The sequence below is a fragment of the Dipodomys merriami genome, unplaced genomic scaffold (assembly GCF_024711535.1).
Source record: "Dipodomys merriami isolate MVZ:Mamm:240054 unplaced genomic scaffold, mDipMer1.0.p SCAF_22, whole genome shotgun sequence".
NCBI lineage: Eukaryota > Metazoa > Chordata > Mammalia > Rodentia > Heteromyidae > Dipodomys > Dipodomys merriami.
In genome coordinates this window covers 10,773,638-10,791,882 of record NW_027203604.1, presented here as the reverse complement: position 1 = coordinate 10,791,882, position 18,245 = coordinate 10,773,638, and the positions used below count along the sequence as shown (strand labels likewise).

At 39.7% G+C, this 18,245-nt stretch overlaps 1 protein-coding gene across 2 annotated transcripts in view; it reads right to left on the bottom strand.

Moving 5' to 3' along the window:
- Nucleotides 1-2,730: 2,730 nt before the first annotated feature.
- Auh (AU RNA binding methylglutaconyl-CoA hydratase) overlaps nucleotides 2,731-18,245 on the bottom strand; it is a 147,586-nt gene continuing 132,071 nt past the window's right edge. The window contains exons 7-10 of one of the 2 annotated variants that reach the window (XM_070033326.1): nucleotides 12,634-12,821; nucleotides 9,077-9,127; nucleotides 7,930-7,977; nucleotides 2,731-3,186 (exon numbers count right to left, since the gene is read on the bottom strand). In XM_070033326.1, coding sequence (XP_069889427.1) covers nucleotides 3,109-3,186; nucleotides 7,930-7,977; nucleotides 9,077-9,127; nucleotides 12,634-12,821 — 365 coding nt within the window. In that variant the 3' untranslated portion in view covers nucleotides 2,731-3,108. Of the gene's footprint in view, nucleotides 3,187-7,929; nucleotides 7,978-8,462; nucleotides 8,572-9,076; nucleotides 9,128-12,633; nucleotides 12,822-18,245 lie in introns of those variants that run through there. The other variant, XM_070033327.1, reaches the window with a different exon arrangement.

The following is an 18,245-nucleotide window of genomic DNA, read 5'->3' as shown; positions in this document are numbered from 1 at the left end:
AAGCCAGCCCTGGCAGCCAAAAGCTGAAAGTCAAACTGTGGCTCAAGTGGTAAAGTGCTAATCTTGAGCAAAAAAGTTGAAGGATAGGGCCAAGGCCCTGAGTTTAAGCCCCAGTACCTGCACCAAAAACAAAACAAAAAAAAATCCCTTCACTTCGTGACAAGCCAATTTTTTGCTAGCTAAAGCAGGTGAGGAGACCTGATTGATGAGAAACCAGATCCATTTTTACAGAAAAAGTCAAAAATCGGAAGCAATCAGAAGATTGGACTCATAGTTTGAGACTTCCCTTGACTCAGAACTCCAGTCACTCAGAGACCTCTCTGTGTTTAGGAGAGAAGTTATAAATTAGCCAGTCTTGAATTCTTGCCAAACTAGTAGGTTTCCTGCTCTGAAGTAAAGCAAAATGTTTTTCTCTTCACTTTGCTTTCATGCCCAGGCCTTCTTAACCTTCTTTCCCCTCATCTGAATGCACAGATACAGCCAGCATATTTCTAGCTTGTTTCAGAAGCAATAAGTTCAGAGAAAGATCACTCATACTCCCCAGGCTGGAAGAGAAGAGCCCTTGATGTCATTACAGCCACACCAAGGCACATCAGAACTACTCATCAGCAGGACTGTGTAGAGACAGAAAACCAACGGGAAGGGAAGATAGCCAAGGAGCATTGGCTACAATTCTTACAATATTACAAATTACAACAGATGCAGTGACTTGTCAGAACTTTTTATTTTTTTAACCAGTACTGGGGCTTGAACTTAGGGGTTGGACACTGTTCCTTACATTTCATGCTTAAGGCTGGCTCTGTATCACTTGAGTTGCACTTTCACTTCTGACTTTTTGGGTGGTTTTATTGGAGTTTAAGTGTCATGGACTTTCCTGCCCTTGCTGGCTTTGAATCTCCATCCTCAGAATCTCAACCTCTTGAGGAGATAGGATTATAGACGTGAGCCACAGATGCCCAGCTTGTTAGGAAATTATAAAATGATTAATAAGCAGCTGTCAGCTGGCCTCCTCATCCACCTCAGGCGCAACAATTCACCTGGCACACTGTTTTGTGTGTTTGTTTTTGGTGCTGATCCTGGGGCTTGGAATTCAGGGCCTGGGTGCTGTCCCCGAGTTTTTATTTCTTTTTTCTTTTTGATAAAGGGATAACACTCTACCACTTGAACCACTGCTCTACCTCCAGCTTTTTGGCTTTTCTGCCTTAGCTAGCTTTGCACTGTGATCCCAGCCTCCTGAATAGCTAGGATAAAAGGTGTGAGCCACAGGCGCCTGGTCACTGGCGCACTCATAATAATCCCTTTCGTTAACACAATCATTTCCTGCTCAGTTAAAATGGAAGTGGCATTTTAGCTTGCCATAAATAGGGTAAAATGGTCCTGAAACCTTTAAAGGACTATTTGCAGATTATCGTGTGCAAAATGGACAGCTCAGCAAATTTATCAGTAAACAAGTGCACACACCACCAAATGCAATTGCTAAGACTGTAACTTTTAATGAGCTCCTTTTATAGGACTCAGATCAGCTATCATCTAAATCAGCAGCACCTCAGATGATGAGAAAGCAACCCTTGGCCTGAGTAACACAGGCCTCAGTAGGGACAGACAGCCTTCCCACTTTGGTTGGAAGAAGCAGCAACTGACAGTCATTTGCAGGCTGGTTCACTTCTGACTCTTGCTGGAATTTTAGAATTATGGTGAGAGTTCAACTCCCAAATTAGAAGCCAAAGCTTTTGAGAATTAAGAGCAATGAAGTCCTCGGATAAGGACATAGTGCTGAGAGGAAGAGGCAGGATGTTGTTGTAAGAGCATATGAACCAGGCAGAATAGGGCCTTCTTGGCTGATAGAATCCCACAGGCAAGCTCCATCTTTGGCATGACCTAGCCCATGTCTGGGTACCACTTCATCATTCTGCCCAGACAAAATGAACATCAACAAAGCTATTTGCAGGTATTTGGGAGCACTTCGACCTTCCATTTTCAGTAAGCTCCCCACAGTTCACAATTCCCATATCTCATAGCCATGTTCCTCCCCGAGGCCCACACCCAACTCCTCGAGACATTTCTTTATGTCTATTAGGAGAAAGGGCTGTGATGTTCACCATTTTTTTTTCCCTTACAAAATCCAAAGTAAATTGAAGGGGGCACGAAAGCAAAGGATAATCTCCATTTTTATTTATTTATTTACTTATTCATTTACTTTTGTGGACAAGGGTTCAAAAACTCAGAGACCCTGGTTGGCTTGTCTTGCCCCCCTGGCTATTTGCTGGTTATTTTGGAAATGGTGTCTCATACAGACTTTTTGAACCTCCAGATCTCCTGAGTAGCAAGGATTACAGTGTGAGCCATCAGTGCACGGACACTCTATATCATGACCCCAAACCAACCTTGGGGTACCATTTTTTCTTATGTCAATCAGCCCTTTTCACAGTAGAGGGCCAGGGACCACTCTTTTATTAGTCTGATTGGATTAAGATGATTCTGTAGGCTAAGACTAAGTAAGGAAGCTGCCTGAAAATATTTCTCTACAAGTCCAACAGGCAATGATGTATTCAATTCAAAAAGGATGGGGTAAAAGAAAAGCTCCCAAGGGTTGTTTTCACTTATTTTATTCATATTAGGTAGTTTTCACTCAGAAGATCTATCAATTCATTTTTCTAGTTGAGATGTACATATGTGTACTTGTTCATATGTATCTAATCACCTAGAAACTTTATTTGGTATAACTTCACATTTTTGGTATACAGAAATAATTTTATTTTCTTAATGCAGTACAGTAGACATACAGTCAATATTATTCCTAGAGTGTGCAATATATAAATTATTCACATTAAAAAATTAAGAACGGAAAGCCTCATATGCAGGAAATATTTAAAAACATATACCTAATTGTAATGTTTCTGACAGTACACTACTAGCCTTATAAATATGAATGACTATGACATGATACACTTGGCAGGAAGTACAGGATGGTCTTTCTAGACGCGAGCTCGGGACATGAGCAGCTCCTCACTTTGGTCATGGAGGGTCCGTGGGCTGAGGCATAGGGTGAATTGGAAGGTACTTCCAGAAGTACCTTCATTACAGCGGCACTGTATGAACTTCTGCCTCCTATTCGCCTTTAAAGCGAGGGGGCCTTTTCTCTTTAAAAGCAAGAAGACCTTCAAGTCTGTCTTTTGTAGAAATGGTCTAAGAAAAGCAAAATATTACCAAAAATTAAAAACAGAACATCATAGTTTGGCAAGTATTATCTAAGAAAACTAATCAGAAGTTCATCCTAAACTTTTGAAATCTACTAGTCAATTGATTAATTTGTGTAATTATGTGACTGAATTATCTTTACTCCAAATAGCTTTTTTTCCATTTCAATTCTAATTTTAAAAATTAGGATTCGCCAGCACTGATTTTGCCCTAAACAACATTTGTTCCACTTATTTATTCCTAACCTGTCACTCAAAATCTTTACCAGAATTTCACTGTTCTGGAATTACACTGTACATAGTGTTTTTAGACTGAAACTTTTTAGTCACATGTATTAAAGGTTCCTTCATGGCATTTTGTAGTTTCATAGATCTTATCTTTTTATCATTATATAATATTCCATTGCATATTACAATATTCTACAGATACACCACTGTCTGTATTTTTACCTACTACTTCCAAGACTTAGTAATTATAAATAAAACAGTGTGCAGGTTTTTGTATGGAGGTAAGTTTCTGAATTAGTTGAGTAAATAAATACCAAAACCCACCACTGCTAGCTCATGTGGTGAAGATACATTTGGCTTTATAAGAAACTCCCAAACTGTCACCATGTGGCCTCACCATTTAACAACCCCTGCAGCAATAGTAGCACCATACCTTGTCAGCACCTGATTTCGGCTTTGAATTTTTAGCCATTCTAACAGGTTATATGAACATTATAGTTTAATCTGCAGTTTCTGTGTGTTTGTGTGCACGCGTGGGTGCGTGCATGCGTGTGCCAGTCATGGGGCCTGAACTCTGGGCCTGGGCACTGTCCCTCAGCTCTTCAGCTCAAGGCTAGCGCTCTACCACTTGAGCCACAGCACCACTTCTGGCTTTTTCTGCTTATGTGGTGGTGAGGAATTGAACCCAGAGCCTCATGCATGCAAGGCAAGCACTCTACCACTGAGCCACCTTCCCAGCCCAATCTGCAGTTTCTTAATGATAAATGTTCTAACATCATTTCATATGACCATTTGCCATTTGTGTACATACGTTGGTGTTTACTTAGATCTTTTGTGCACTTTTAATTTTTTCTTAACATATGGTTGTAATAATTTATATACAAAGTAGATGTTCTGCAAAAATTTTCTCAGCCTATCTTTTACCCTTTTAGTGATGATTTTTACTGAGCAGTTAATTCTAATGAAGTCAAACATTAAGTTTTTTGTTTTTGATTTATATCTAAAAAAACCTATTATACTTGACCATGTTGAATTTCATTCTGTAAACAGTGCAGGGTCAGTGTCTACATGCATTTGTGTGTGTGTGTGTGTGTGTGTGTGTGTGTGTGTGTGTGTGTGTGTGTGTGTGTGTGTGTGTGTGTGTGTGTGTGTGTGTGTGTGTGTGTGTGTGTGTGTGTGTGTGTGTGTGTGTGTAAGCATGTGTATGCTGGTTCTGGGGCTAGATCTCAGGGTGTGGCTGCTGTTACTGAGCTTTGTTTTCTCAAGGCTAGTGCTCTACCCCTTGAGCAACAGCTTCACTTCTAGCTTTCTGGTGATTAATTGGAGTTAAGAGTATCAAGGGCTTTCCTGCCTGGGCTAGTTTTGAACTGTATTCCTCAGATCTCAGCCTCCCAAACAGCTGGATTACAGTCATGAGCCTCCTGTGCCTGGCAAGATGCATTCTTGTGTATGTATATGTTCAGATGTTCTAGCCCTATTTGTCTTCAAGACTATCCTTTCTCCATGGAACTGCTTTTGCTTCTTTCTCAAAATTATCAGCTGACTGTATTGTGTGGGTCTACTTCAGGGCTCCTGATTGTTCTTTTTTTTTTTTTTTTTTGTAGTTTATGGGGCTTGAACTCTGGCTTGGGTGCTATCCCCTAGCTCTTCAGCTCAAGGCCAGTGCTCTATCACTTGAGCCACCAGAAAACTGGTTTTCTGGTGGTTCGTTAGAGATAAGAGTCTAACAGACTTTGAGCTGGCTTTGAACTGCAATCCTCAGATCTCAGCTTCCTGAGTAGCTAGGATTACAGGTCTGAGCCAACAGCACCCAGCAGATCTTTGTTTGTTTTTGTTTTTGTTTTTGTGTTTTGTCAATCCGTGGGGCCTGAACTCTGGGCCTGGGCGCTGTCCCTCAGCTCTTCAGCTCAAGGTTAGCACTCCACCACTTGAGCCACAGTGCCACTTCTGGCTTTTTCTGCTTATGTGGTGCTGAGTAATTGAACCCAGGGCCTCATGCATGCAAGGCAAGCACTCTACCACTGAACTACCAGCCCCAGATCTTGATTTCTTTTACCAGAGATTTGTAGTTTCTTTTCCTATAGCTCATGTACATATTTTGTTGGATTTATACCTAAGTTTTATTCTATTCTGACTGCTATTATAATGTTAATTTTGAATCCCAATTCTTCATTGCTGGTTGATAGAGACAACTGACTTCTGTACATTAACCTGGATTGTAATCTTGCTGTCATTAAGATAAGGCTGTTATTCTTTGAGATTTTCTACTTATACAACCAACCCAGTCTGTGAATATATTTCTTCCTTCTTAACCAGTACAACTGCTAATTCTTTTTCCTACTGCATAATAGGATTCCAAGTATATGATGTTGAAAAGTCACAGACAGAGGACAACCATATTTTGTTCTGATCATTAAATACATGTCAGCCAGGTTTTTTGTTGTTATTGTTTTTTGATAAGCATGTTCTTATCAAGTTGAAGAAGGTCTACTTCATTTAGAGTTTGCTGAGAATTTTTTTTTTTATCATAAGTAAACACTGGATTTTAGCAAAAACTTGTTTTTGAAGCATAGTTTGAACTCATGGTCTCATATTTACTCAGCTTAATTGCTTGGCTGGTGCTTTACCAATGAGCCATTCCTCCAGCCCATCCTTTTTATTTGTATCTACTAGTAAGACCATAAACCTTCTTCTTTATCTTGTTTATATGATGGAGTACACTGACTGATTTTCCAATATTGAAAAACCCTTGCATGTATGAATAAATCGCACTTGGTTCGGCATATAATTCTTCTGAAATTACCTCAAGGGATTTTTTTTAGGTCATATTCATGAGAGACATTTGTCTATAGTCTTCCTTTCTTGTAATATCTTTCTCTAGTATTTCTTTTGGGTAGGATAATGATGACCTCATGTAGTAAGTCAGAAGTATTACTTAAGCATCCATTTTTTGGAAGACATTGTAGAAAAGTGGAATTCTTTTTAAATGCTTGGTGAAACTTTTTGAAGTCAGAAATACTTAAAATCTGGAAGTGGCACTCATGGCATGCACTCATTGGTGAGTGATTGATATACAGCCAGACAAAGAGTAACTAACTTATGATCTCATCATGCAATTCTAAAAACTCTGTGAAAGGGCAGAACGAAATGCTTTTGTTTTAGATTCTCTAAAACAAAGTTACTATTTTTCAGAAAAAAAATATTTTTTTTTTCCATAAAAACAGCTGGAGCTAGAGCTCAAGTTTAAGTAGGCCCGCCTGTCATATACAAGGCTCTTGGTTGGAAGCTCTTTCTCACAAAGCAAACCTGCTAACTTGTATTTAATAAATATAGATATAGTGATAATTATAATAAGTATAAATATAATTCCATTAGTGAACTTCCAAGATGAAACCTCAGAACAAGCCAGAGTAGGAAGTGGCGCTGTAGCTGAAGTGGTGGAGCGCTAGCCTTGAGCTGAAGAGATGAGGGACAGAGCTCAGGACCAGAGTTCAAGCCCCACGAATGACCAAAAAAAAAAAAAAAAAGAGAGAAAAAGCCAGAGTGTCAAATAGCATTACCACATGATAAATATACGTTCACACCATACCCTCTGTCACCTCTCTACACAGGATAAGAAGTGAAGTCTATACTGGCAAAGAAGACATGAGCCTAGACAAAGTGCTACAGCCAAATGGCACCAAGTTATAACAGCTTCTAAATTATGTAGATGAATCATCTGTGGAAAAGAATCAGTCATAAAAGCTGGCCACAATCAAAAGGAAGAAACAATCTATCTTTTTTTTTTTGGGGGGGTCTGGTCGTGGGGCCTGAACTCTGGGCCTGGATGCTGTCCCTCAGCTCTTCAGCTCAAGGCTAGCGCGCCACTTCCGGCTTTTTTCTTTTTGCTTATGTGGTGCTGAGGAATCGAACCCAGGGCTTCATGCATGCAAGGCAAGTGCTCTACCACTGAGCCACCTTCCCAGCCTCAGGAGTAGTGATTTTTTGTCTTCAACCTTTCTACCATTGCCCAGTTCTCTGCCTTGTTCTAGGGGAAGAACCTGCGGGCTCCTGGGAAATCTTCAGCTGACAATCCTAGCAGGGACTCTTCCCCCACTCGTGAAGATGCCATGCTCTCTGTCAGTGACCATGAGAGACCTGCTCTTGTGGATGTCTTTTTTTTTGGGGGGGGGGGTCCGGTCATGGGGCCTGAACTCTGGGCCTGGGCGCTGTCCCTCAGTTCTTCAGCTCAAGGCTAGCGCTCTACCACTTGAGCCACAGCGCCACTTCCGGCTTTTTTCTTTTTGCTTATGTGGTGCTGAGGAATCGAACCCAGGGCCTCATGCATGCAAGGCAAGCACTCTACCACTGAGCCACCTTCCCAGCCCGAAACAATCTATCTTAACATTTGTTCCCCCAACCTTGGAATGGTGGTGAGGAAGGTGATCTTGCTCAGTAACATAGTTCATTTGCATTGCCCAGAATGTAAAGGTAATTCCACTGAACGTGTGACTGTATTACATACCTGAGCATAACAAGCTTCTTCTATGGCTAACCCTGTTACTAGGTCGACCTGGGGATTAAAACATAAAATGAATTAATTTAAGAAGAAATAACTTTTTGCAATATGGTACGTCCAATATAAATTCAAATTAAACAGGTCTACTACAAAAGAAAAGAATCTTTTAATATAGAACAACTTATCAGAAGAATGATGAGACCTGGGAGTAGGCTTCCTGGGTTCACTTCCTGTCTGACTATACTACTTGTTGGCTGTGCAATGTGGGAGAGTTATGTAACCTTCCTGTGCTTCTCAGGCATATCTGAACAAAGAGCTGACAGATAGTAGCAAACACAAACTTGAGGGAGGAGGGTATTATGAGGATTAAATGAAGTAAAACAATTTTAGAGCAACAGGTAATAGCTACAGATAAAACTTGGTACATGGAAGAGATATCTAAGATGTTTGATATTAATAGTTACTATTATGAACATACTGAAATAAAACACAATAGATTAATTCTAGATTTATGAAACTGCATTTATTGTAAACAAACTGAAGCTTTTCTACTGGCATAAAACTGTGGAAGTATTGTGGTTCTTTTTTTTTTTTTCTTTTGTATTGGTGGTTCTTGTGCTTGCAGGGAAGTATTTTTCTTCAAAATTCCTGTAACGAAAAATCCTTTAACTAAAATACAATCGCTCTTAGTAGAAACCCGAAGCTCATCAGGAGCCTGTTCTGTCCCTTGCCAAATCCTTGCCCAGGGTTCTGGTTTACGTGGTTATGTTTCTCTTAGAAGACACACTGCAAAGTTGAAGATGGAAAGAGCTGGATACAGCTTGGAGCTGGGAAGTCCACCTGGGGATTCTTTTATAATGTGATGTTGAGAATACACAGAGTGCCTCTTGGTCTTGGCATTCTATGAATGAGTAGTCTACAAGTCTATTAACTCAATGGCAAGAATAACAAGCATGTCATAGCTGCAGGGCATCAGTAAAATCCGAATTCTGTGGTTGTGATACTTGCTAAACGGAACCTAGCAACTTCAATAACAGAAATATTCGAACAATTACATTGCAATATAGAAACCTAAAAAACTATGTAGATATTCAAACTTCATTCTTTTGGATTAAATTTCTCTTCATTCCAATAATAAGGTTAAAGAACTTACCTCCATCCCTTGATTAATTGCTAATTTTGCCACTCTCATTGCAACAGGTCCCTAAAATTCAAATTAAATAAGCCAATTTTAGTTACTATTTATACAATATGTATATATGTAATACACTTCAGGGTTGGATCTGTAGCAGCACCACAGATCTGATATCTCCATGACGGAGCTATCAGATGAAAATTTTCTTTATTGAGCTCTGCAAGGTATTAATTACACAATTGTAACAATTGTGTTGAATGGGTAAGTTACCTAGATTCTACAGTATTCTGTTACCCCGCAATTACATCTTCCAAGGTATTAGTAAGTTCAGTTGAAGGTCTAACATTCTGCAGTAACTCTCCCTGGAGGCTAAGCAGGGAAAAGCAAAGAACCTCAGAACCATACTGCTGATCAAGGTGGAGTTTGGTCCTAGTCAATTCAGATGCAGTCTGTACCTCCCTCCCTTATCACAGATAGCTACTGATGTGATGGTGTATAGTGGTTAGTACAGCTGCATCCTGGGTCATGGAGGGAAGAACTGGATATGCTCTGTGAGAAGGGAAACATAACCCATGTCCTGCAGGAGACAACCTCTTACTAAGCTATCCTAATGAAGACAATACTCTCTAGATGGAATTTAGTTCATTGATCTCATTTTAAATGTCTAAATCTTGTTCACACATAATAAATGTGAATTCAGTTTCATAGTTTGAACTGAAAAGTTAAATTCAAATAGGTTCTAAAGGGCACAAGAACAGGGCTCTAGTCAGAGAATGGAGAAATAGATGAATTCATGAAAAATGCCTTTCTTTTTCTTCATATACAGGTATTTCCATGATCAAATCTAATCTATTTATATTCTCTAGAAATAATCATCTTATAGAGGGTTTTAGTTATATAAAGGTACAATAATTTAGTAACAAAGTAACCAAGGTAAAATTAAGATTATTCCACTCAAATATGCTTGGGTAACCTGTGCATGTAGTTTTTACAAGCCAAACATTTTCTGAAGTCCCTGAACTCTTCCCATCCATCCAACCCAGAGAGTAGTTAATATTAACCATAAATATTCTCAGAGGAGCATCCTTCAGATGAGAGGTAATGAAACTTGTCCAGGATAGTGAAGGATGCTGGCTTACTCCCAAGGGGTGTGCAGCTCAATGTCACATTGGCAGTGGGAGAAATGGAGGTAGAAGGAGGTAGCTGGTGCTGCCTGGTCTCATGCAGGGTGACGTGGACAGTGATGGCATGAACCACGTGGAGGCTTGGGAAGAAATTCTAACAAGTTGGTGAGCCTTCTACATTAAGCTCTGAAGCCCTGAGTGCGCTCACACCAATTACAGCTGGGAGTATCCAGCATCGGAATGATGCCAAGACTTTTCTTAGACACAGCCCTTGATTCCAAATGAGAGATGCTTTCATCATAAAGTTTTAAGCCAAAGGAGGTCACTATACCAATGTTCAGGTACTGCTTTTTTCCTCTGTCATCTGTACTTCAATTTCTCTTTAGGTGAATACTTCCTTCCTTAATATTTTGGTGAAAATACCACAGTTATAATGAAAGTCGTTATAAAGCTGTTAAAAAAATTTCTTTGCTCTCTTCCCACCAATTCAATGATACTTCCTTGGACTCTGCTCAGTAGAAGGCTAGATGCCAGCTAACTCATATGGAGAATGACTTAAAAGGGCTCCGTCCTTAGAGAGCCAACAGCTCGTAAGTTATTTAAGAAGGACTAGAGTAGCATCAGCACTTGGCACTGTGGTTTTAGAAAGCAACTCCGCAATGCAGCCGGTCTGGCCATTCTCAGGACAGCTTATCATAACAGAGCAGCAAAGGTTCTCAGGCTGAAGGCCAAGAATATCTTCTGACACTGGAGACAAACTAGAGAAATGAAAGGGCAATGTGCGTCTTTTTTGGAAAGAGACTTCATGATATTCCACCATGGTTATAAATCTTGTTTGAGGTAAGTGACCTAAAGTTAGAGAAAAACTTACCTTGGCTCCAGAAATGGTTAGGGGTACTATAAAAACTTCTAGCTCCATTAGGATAAAAGCATGATCATTCATCACTTACACAGCAAAAGATTCTTCCTGTTAAATTTAAATCCTTTAATCCATGATTTCAGACCAAAAGGTATTTGAAAAAGGTATCTAAGGGATAGAACAAACAGTTCCTTAAGGCAGGCACAGGTGGCTCAAGTCTGTAATCCTAGCTATTCAGGAGGCTGAGACCTGAGGATTACCATTCAAAGCCAGACTAGGCAGGAAAGTCTGTGAGACTCTTATTGCCAATTAACCAGAAAACCAGAAGTGGTGTCATGGCTCAAAGTGATAGAGCCTTGAGCATAAAAGCTCACAGACAGCACCCAGGCCCTGAGTTCAAGCTCTATGACCAACAAAAAAAAATTCCTTAAAACAGGACCACAGATGCACAGCTATTAATATTACAAATCATCATACTTGAATAAAAAGTACAATGTTCTAGATCTTTTCAGTGTATTTGTGAGGAAGTATGTACTGTGCTTGAATGCTAAACTCTCCAGCAAGCAAACACATAACATCGCATAACATACAACTGCAGCTTCTCAAGCTGGTCATCTCAAATGCAGGCATCACAATGAAAGTCCACGTGCGTACAACAGGCTGTTAGGTCTCCTTACTTACTAGGAAATTATATTTCACTGGGCTGTGATGTGAAGGTACTTTACCCTACCCAATGCTGTCTCTCTTCAAGATGACTGAGGTGGGAACACTCAGTAAACAAACTAAAACAGTTTCCTAGGGAGTTGTGCCATATGTGTCAAACACTGTCAGGTGAAATGTTATCAGTATGTGGCTATCATATAACCTTCCTCAGGTTATCTTCTAATCAATTTTAATCCTCAAGGATTTTAAGAGTGATCCAATGTACATTTCTAGTTGGCTTCTTTTTTTTTTTTTTTTTGGTGTCTGTACTGGGGCTTAAATTTAGGGCATTGGCACTGTCCCTGAGCTTCTTTGGTTCAAGACTAGCTGTCTGGAATCTAATGAGCCACAGTTCCACCTTTTGCTTTTTTTGGTAGTTAACTGATGGTAAGAATCTCATAAACTGGGCTGGGAAGGTGGCTCAGTGGTAGAGCGCTTGCCTTGCATGCATGAGGCCCTGGGTTTGATTCCTCAGCACCACATAAGCAAAAAGAAAAAAGAAAAAAGCCCGAAGTGGCGCTGTGGCTCAAGTGGTAGAGCGCTAGCCTTGAGCTGAAGAGCTGAGGGACAGCGCCCAGGCCCAGAGTTCAGGCCCCAAGACTGGACCCCCCCCCCAAAAAAAAAAAAAGAATCTCACAAACTCTACTTCCCAGACTGGTTTTGATCCAAGATCCTCAGCTCTCAGCCTCCTGAGTAGCTAATCCTACAGGCTAATTTTGCCATTCACTACCCACTGCCACTACCTGGCAGATTCTTAGTTTTATAGCTACCATGTCCTCCATTAGTTGGAAAGCAGGTAATGGACCTGCATCTCAGGTATTCAAGATGACCACTATTTTCATCACTGCATTAGGAGGTTCTCTAAACAAAGGAATTCTAGTTGGAAGTACCTGAGGTAGAAACTCTCTTGCCAGGTCCAGGGCCTTTCGGTAGGCGGCATCCCCCTCTGGGTTCTGCTCTAGAACATGGCTGATCAAACCCACTGCTTTGGCTTCCTGGCCATCGAGCACACGTGCTGAGAAGATGAGTTCCTTGGCCAAGGACATCCCGATGGCACGTGGTAATCTCTGTGTTCCTCCTGAAACAGGAAGGAGAAAGAAAACCTTGCAGCTTTAATATTCCAGTGCTTCCTTGGTCCATTTATAAAAATATATCAATGTCATAAGTTTATATATCAACATTATTCACTGGAACACCACTCTAAGAAATAACCTAATTTGTTACTTACTTTATACACTAAATAAAACAAAAAAAAAACACGAACTTTTATGTCACTATTAAGTGACTCTGGCACTGGTACCTTCCTGAATCCAAGCCAAAACTATAACCAGGGCAGTAAGCAAAAGCTGACAGTACTGGACAAGCAATGTTGCTCAGGAAGAGGCTAGAAATACAGAACTCCAACAAGCTTAGCTTGTTTCTTTCAGTTTAAATAAAATTTACCAAATTCTGACAATGCAACTCCCAAACTTTTAAGAGTCTTTAATGGTGAATGAATTCTAAGCTCACTTTTTTAATTTCATAAAAATAAAGCAATTAACTTGAAAACTGGTTTTATCCTGCATGCTTTATTTTCTCAGTACAAGTCTGGCTTCTTCTTTGAGGATGCTACGCCACACCGATATTGCTTCCTCTCAGTTGCTGGAAAAATCCACTCGGTGGAGTCAGAACCACACATTTGATTTTGACTTTGCTGTTTAGTAACTTAGGAATTTAGGGAGTCGATTGACTTTTCAACTCCAAGGGAATAACAGGGGCAGAGCAGCATGATTTAGGTTAAAGTCAGGTCAGAGGAGTCTGTTTTGTCAACAACTGGATAACTCATCCAGTCCATCTGCCCTGCTCAGTATAGTACCTTCCAGTGAAGATTCACAACATAGAAACCTGGACAAAAGCAGGCAATACAGGTCTATTGTTACTTCTACCAACTGGGATAGGAAATGGCCATCGCATCAGGATTCAGCCACCCCGGTGGCTGCCGGGCACCAGGACACATGTGTCCAAGAGGAGAGGAGTGGCCAAGGCCAAATTTGATGAGAAAAATGGAACAGACAGCTCTAGTCTGTCTATAAACTCACAGGGTTTCATTTGGCCCAAAATTTAGTTTCGTGGGTTTTTTTCCAGTCTGCATTAGATACCAATATTTGAAGCCAGGTTGGTAATCTTAACTGAAAATCAATGTCTACTTAAAGCCAGTTGTGCTTTTTATTGCAACTGTCTAGTCTGCTAGTCTCTTTTACTTCATCACTCCACACTTGAGACTAGGAACTTTTGCTGCCTTTAAAAGGAAAGGGAAATCACTTTTTATTCACATCTCTATGAAGAAGTAGGGAGAAAAGACCAGAACTTTCAAGAAGATATATTTTCCTTTAGGTTTTTAAATTTTAATTTTGATTGTTATTATAAAGGTGATGTACCAAGGTGTTACAATTACATAAGTCAGGTAATGAGTACATTTCTTTTTGGACAATGTCACCCTTTTCTTGCTCTCTCCCAGTTTTTCCCTCCTGTCCCACAAACAAGTTATACAATTCATTTTCAATATTGTGTCTACTGAGTACCACTGCTGTATTTGTTCACCCTGTGTCCCTCCATTTCTGTGGCCCCCTTACTCTCCCAAAGACAGATAAATGAACAAACAGAACAAAAAGAAAACAAAAATAAAGAAAACCTTTTTTGTTTCCATTTCCTGCAGTTCATTTTGATAAACTATCAGAGGCACATAGGCACTGAGCCTTTGTGTTCCTGCCCTAATAGTATGTTCCTTTGAACTTACTGTGGGAATGCCTAGAGACTTGTATCATTTATCATGTCCCAGTGTATTTTAGTTCTAGCTTCCACATAGGAGAGAAAATATTTACTGTTTGTCTCTCTGAGCGTGGCTTACCTCACTTAACATGATTTGTTCTAGGTCTATCTATTTCCCTGCAAATGACATAATGTCAACAATACCATTCCAATGGTGGTGTAATATTCCACAGCATATAAGTACCACATTTTTTTTGGTTCCACTCTTCCACTGTAGGGCATTTGAGTTGTTTCCATAACTTGGCTATTGTGAATAGTGCAGCAATGAACAAGGAGGTGCAAATGTTTTTTTATAGTATCCTGGCCTTCAATGTTCTGGGTAAAGGTCCAGGAGTGGTATGGCTGAGATACAGGGAAGATCTATGTTTAGTTTTTGAGGGACCTCCAGACTGCTGTCTAGAGTGGTTGTACTATTTTACATTCCTACCAACAATGCAACATTCCTGCCAACATTTGTTGTTTGAATTCATGATGTTGGGTCAGTCTAACTGGAGTGTGATGGAATCACAGAGTTGTTCTGATTTGTATTTCCTTTATGGGTGTTGAACACTTCCTCATATGTTTAGTTCCTGAGTTGGAAGAACCGAGATTAAAATGCTATTTCTAAACTTAAAACCACATTTAGCACGACTAGAATTTAGAAAGAATGGATTATAATAATTACATATATTAAAACACCTCAATAGCTACTGCTTCTCAAGCAAGTCATCTCAAAGGAAACTGTCATCAGGAAAGTAAGACTTGGATGGCACAGACTCAGGTGTCCTTATGTAATAGGAAACTATACATTTCAATGTGCTTTAATGCTGGATGGCTCAAACTAACAGCCAAATGGGACTCATCCTACTTGATCATGGCAGACAGTCTTTTAAATGTGCTGTTTTGTTACATTTGCTAGCATTTTATTAAAGATTTTTGCATTTATGTTCATCAAGGAAATTGACCTCTAGCTTTCTGTTGTTGTGAACTTGTCTGATTTTGTTATTGCTGACCTTATAGAATCAATGTGGAACAATTTCCTTCTGAAATTTTGGAGAATTTAAAAATGAGCACATATTAGTTCTTCCTTTAAAAATTTTTTTTCCAGTATTTTCAGACAAGGTCTTGCTATGTTTATTTTTTCAGTACTTTCAGACACAGTCTTTCTATGTAGCCTAGTCTGCCTCAAACTTATGATCCTTTTGCCCCTAGAGTGCTAGAATTACAGGCACATGCTACTATAGTCAGCACAGTTTATTTTCAGATGTTGCTTGGCCTGATGATGGTAGAAGGTTTCTGGTCCTGGGCTTTCCTTTGGTGGGAGACTTTCCATTACTAGCTTGTTACTCATTTGTTATTAGTAGTATTTATGCTTTTTTGCTTTGCTAGTATGGATTGTTTTTCTATCTTTTTACTTCCAGTCCATGTATGTCCTTAGAGGTTGACTTTCTTATTGTTGGCTCGTATTATTTTATCCAATTATAATTAGGTATTGTATGATTTGGTCCTGATAAAGCATAGGTACCCAAGAATTTGTCCATTTCTTCTGTGTTACCAAATTCTTTGTCCTATAACTATTCATAATTCTCTCTAGTTATCCTTGGCAATTCTATGTTATTGCCTGCAATGTCTCTGTTTTCATCTCTGACTTTTGTTTGCTCTTTTTTTTTAGTTGAAGGGTTTGAAAATTTTGTTTACATAGTTTTTCAAGCCAATCTTGGGCTTGAATTCAGGGTCTGGAAGCCATCCCTTAACTTTTATGTTAAGGCTAGCTCTCTACTACTTGAGCCATAGCCCCACTTCTGGCTTTTGGTGTGTAATTGGAGGTAAAAGTCTTACGGACTTCCCTGACTGAGCTGGCTTCAAACCAGGATTACAGGTGTGAACCGCTAGCACTTGGATTTATTTACATTTTTGAAGAACCAGCTTTCATTTTGCTGATCTTTTATATTGTTTTTATGTTTTGCATTTCATTTCTTTCTTTTCTGGTCTTTATTATTTCTTTCCTTATACTAATTTTGAGCTTGGTATGTTCTGATTTTCTAGTTCCTTGACAGTGACAAAGATTATTTATCTGTGACTTTTTAGTAGGCATTAATGACCACAAACTTCCCTCTTAGTGTTGCATTTTTCTAGATCCTTTTTTGGGTATGTTGTATTCCCATTTTCACTTGCTGGAGGAAACATTTAACTTTCCTTCTTGATTCTTTCCTTAACCTAGTAGTTATATGAAAATGAAGTGTTTCATTTTCATAAATTTGTGTAGTTTTCAAAGTTTTTCTCATTAGTGATTTCTAGTGATACTGAATCATTATGACAAAAGAGATCCAATATTATTTCAATTTTTTTTTGTTTAATAAAACTGATTTTATGTTGGGCACTGGTGGCTCACTGTAATCCTAGCTACTCAGGAGGCAGAAATCTGAGGATCGCAATTCAAAGCCAGCCCAGGCAGGAAAGGCCATGAGACTCATCTCCAACTAACTACCAGAAAACCGAAGTGGTACTATGGCACTCAAGTGGTAGAGTGCTTGCCTTGAGTTAAAGAGCTCAGGGATAGCGGCCAGGCCCAGTGTTCAAGCCCATTGACCAGCAAAAAAAAAAAAAAAAAAAAAGCCAAAAACAAAAAGCAAACTTATTTTGTGTCCTAGCATAGAATCTATCTTGCAGAATGTACACTGGAGTAATTGGATGAACTCTTTTTGTAGATGTCTGTTAAGTTCATTTGGTCTAGGTGCAATTTCACTCTGCTGCTCCATTGCTTTTTTTTGTCTGAAAAAAATCTGCACTCCTTAATGTAGGATGTTAAAATCTCCTATTATTGTAATCATGTGTATTTCTCCTTTTAGGTCTATTAATATTTGCTATTTATATTGAAATACTGGAATTCTCCAATATTTGGTACATATATATTTATAACTGCCTGTTCCTCTTGCTGAATCAATCCCCTTATCATTATTACTTAATGTCCTTCCTTGTGCCTTTTTACAGATTTTAAAGTTGATCTCATCTGATATAACTTATGCCACTTATTCTTTCTTTGGTATTGTATTTGTATGGATTTTTTTCTATCCCTTTACTTCCAGTCCAAGTATGTCCTTAAAAGTTGAATTCATAGCCGGGCGCTGGTGGCTCACGCCTGTAATCCTAGCTACTCAGGAGGCTGAGATCTGAGGATCACGGTTCAAAGCCAGCCAGGGCAGGAAAGACCGTGAGACTCCTATCTCCAATAAACCACCAGAAAACCGGAAGTGGCGCTGTAGCTCAAGTGGTAGAGCGCTCGCCTTGAGCTGAAGAGCTGAGGGACAGCGCCCAGGCCCAGAGTTCAAGCCCCATGACCGACAAAAAAAAAAAAAAAAGTTGAATTCATGGGCTGGGAAGGTGGCTCAGTGGTAGAGCGCTTGCCTTGAGGCCCTGGGTTCGATTCCCCAGCACCACATAAGCAAAAAGAAAAAAAAGCTGGAAGTGGACGCTGTGGCTCAAGTGGTAGAGCGCTAGCCTTGAGCTGAAGAGCTGAAGGACAGTGCCCAGGCCCAGAGTTCAGGCCCCACAACCGGACCCCACCCCCCCAAAAAAAAAGTTGAATTCATTAAGAATGGCCAACAGACACATGAAGAAATGCTCAAACTCTCGAGCCATAAAAGAAATGCAAATCAAGACAACTCTGAGATTCTACCTCACCCTGGCTAGAATGACTATAAAAGAAATCTGGATG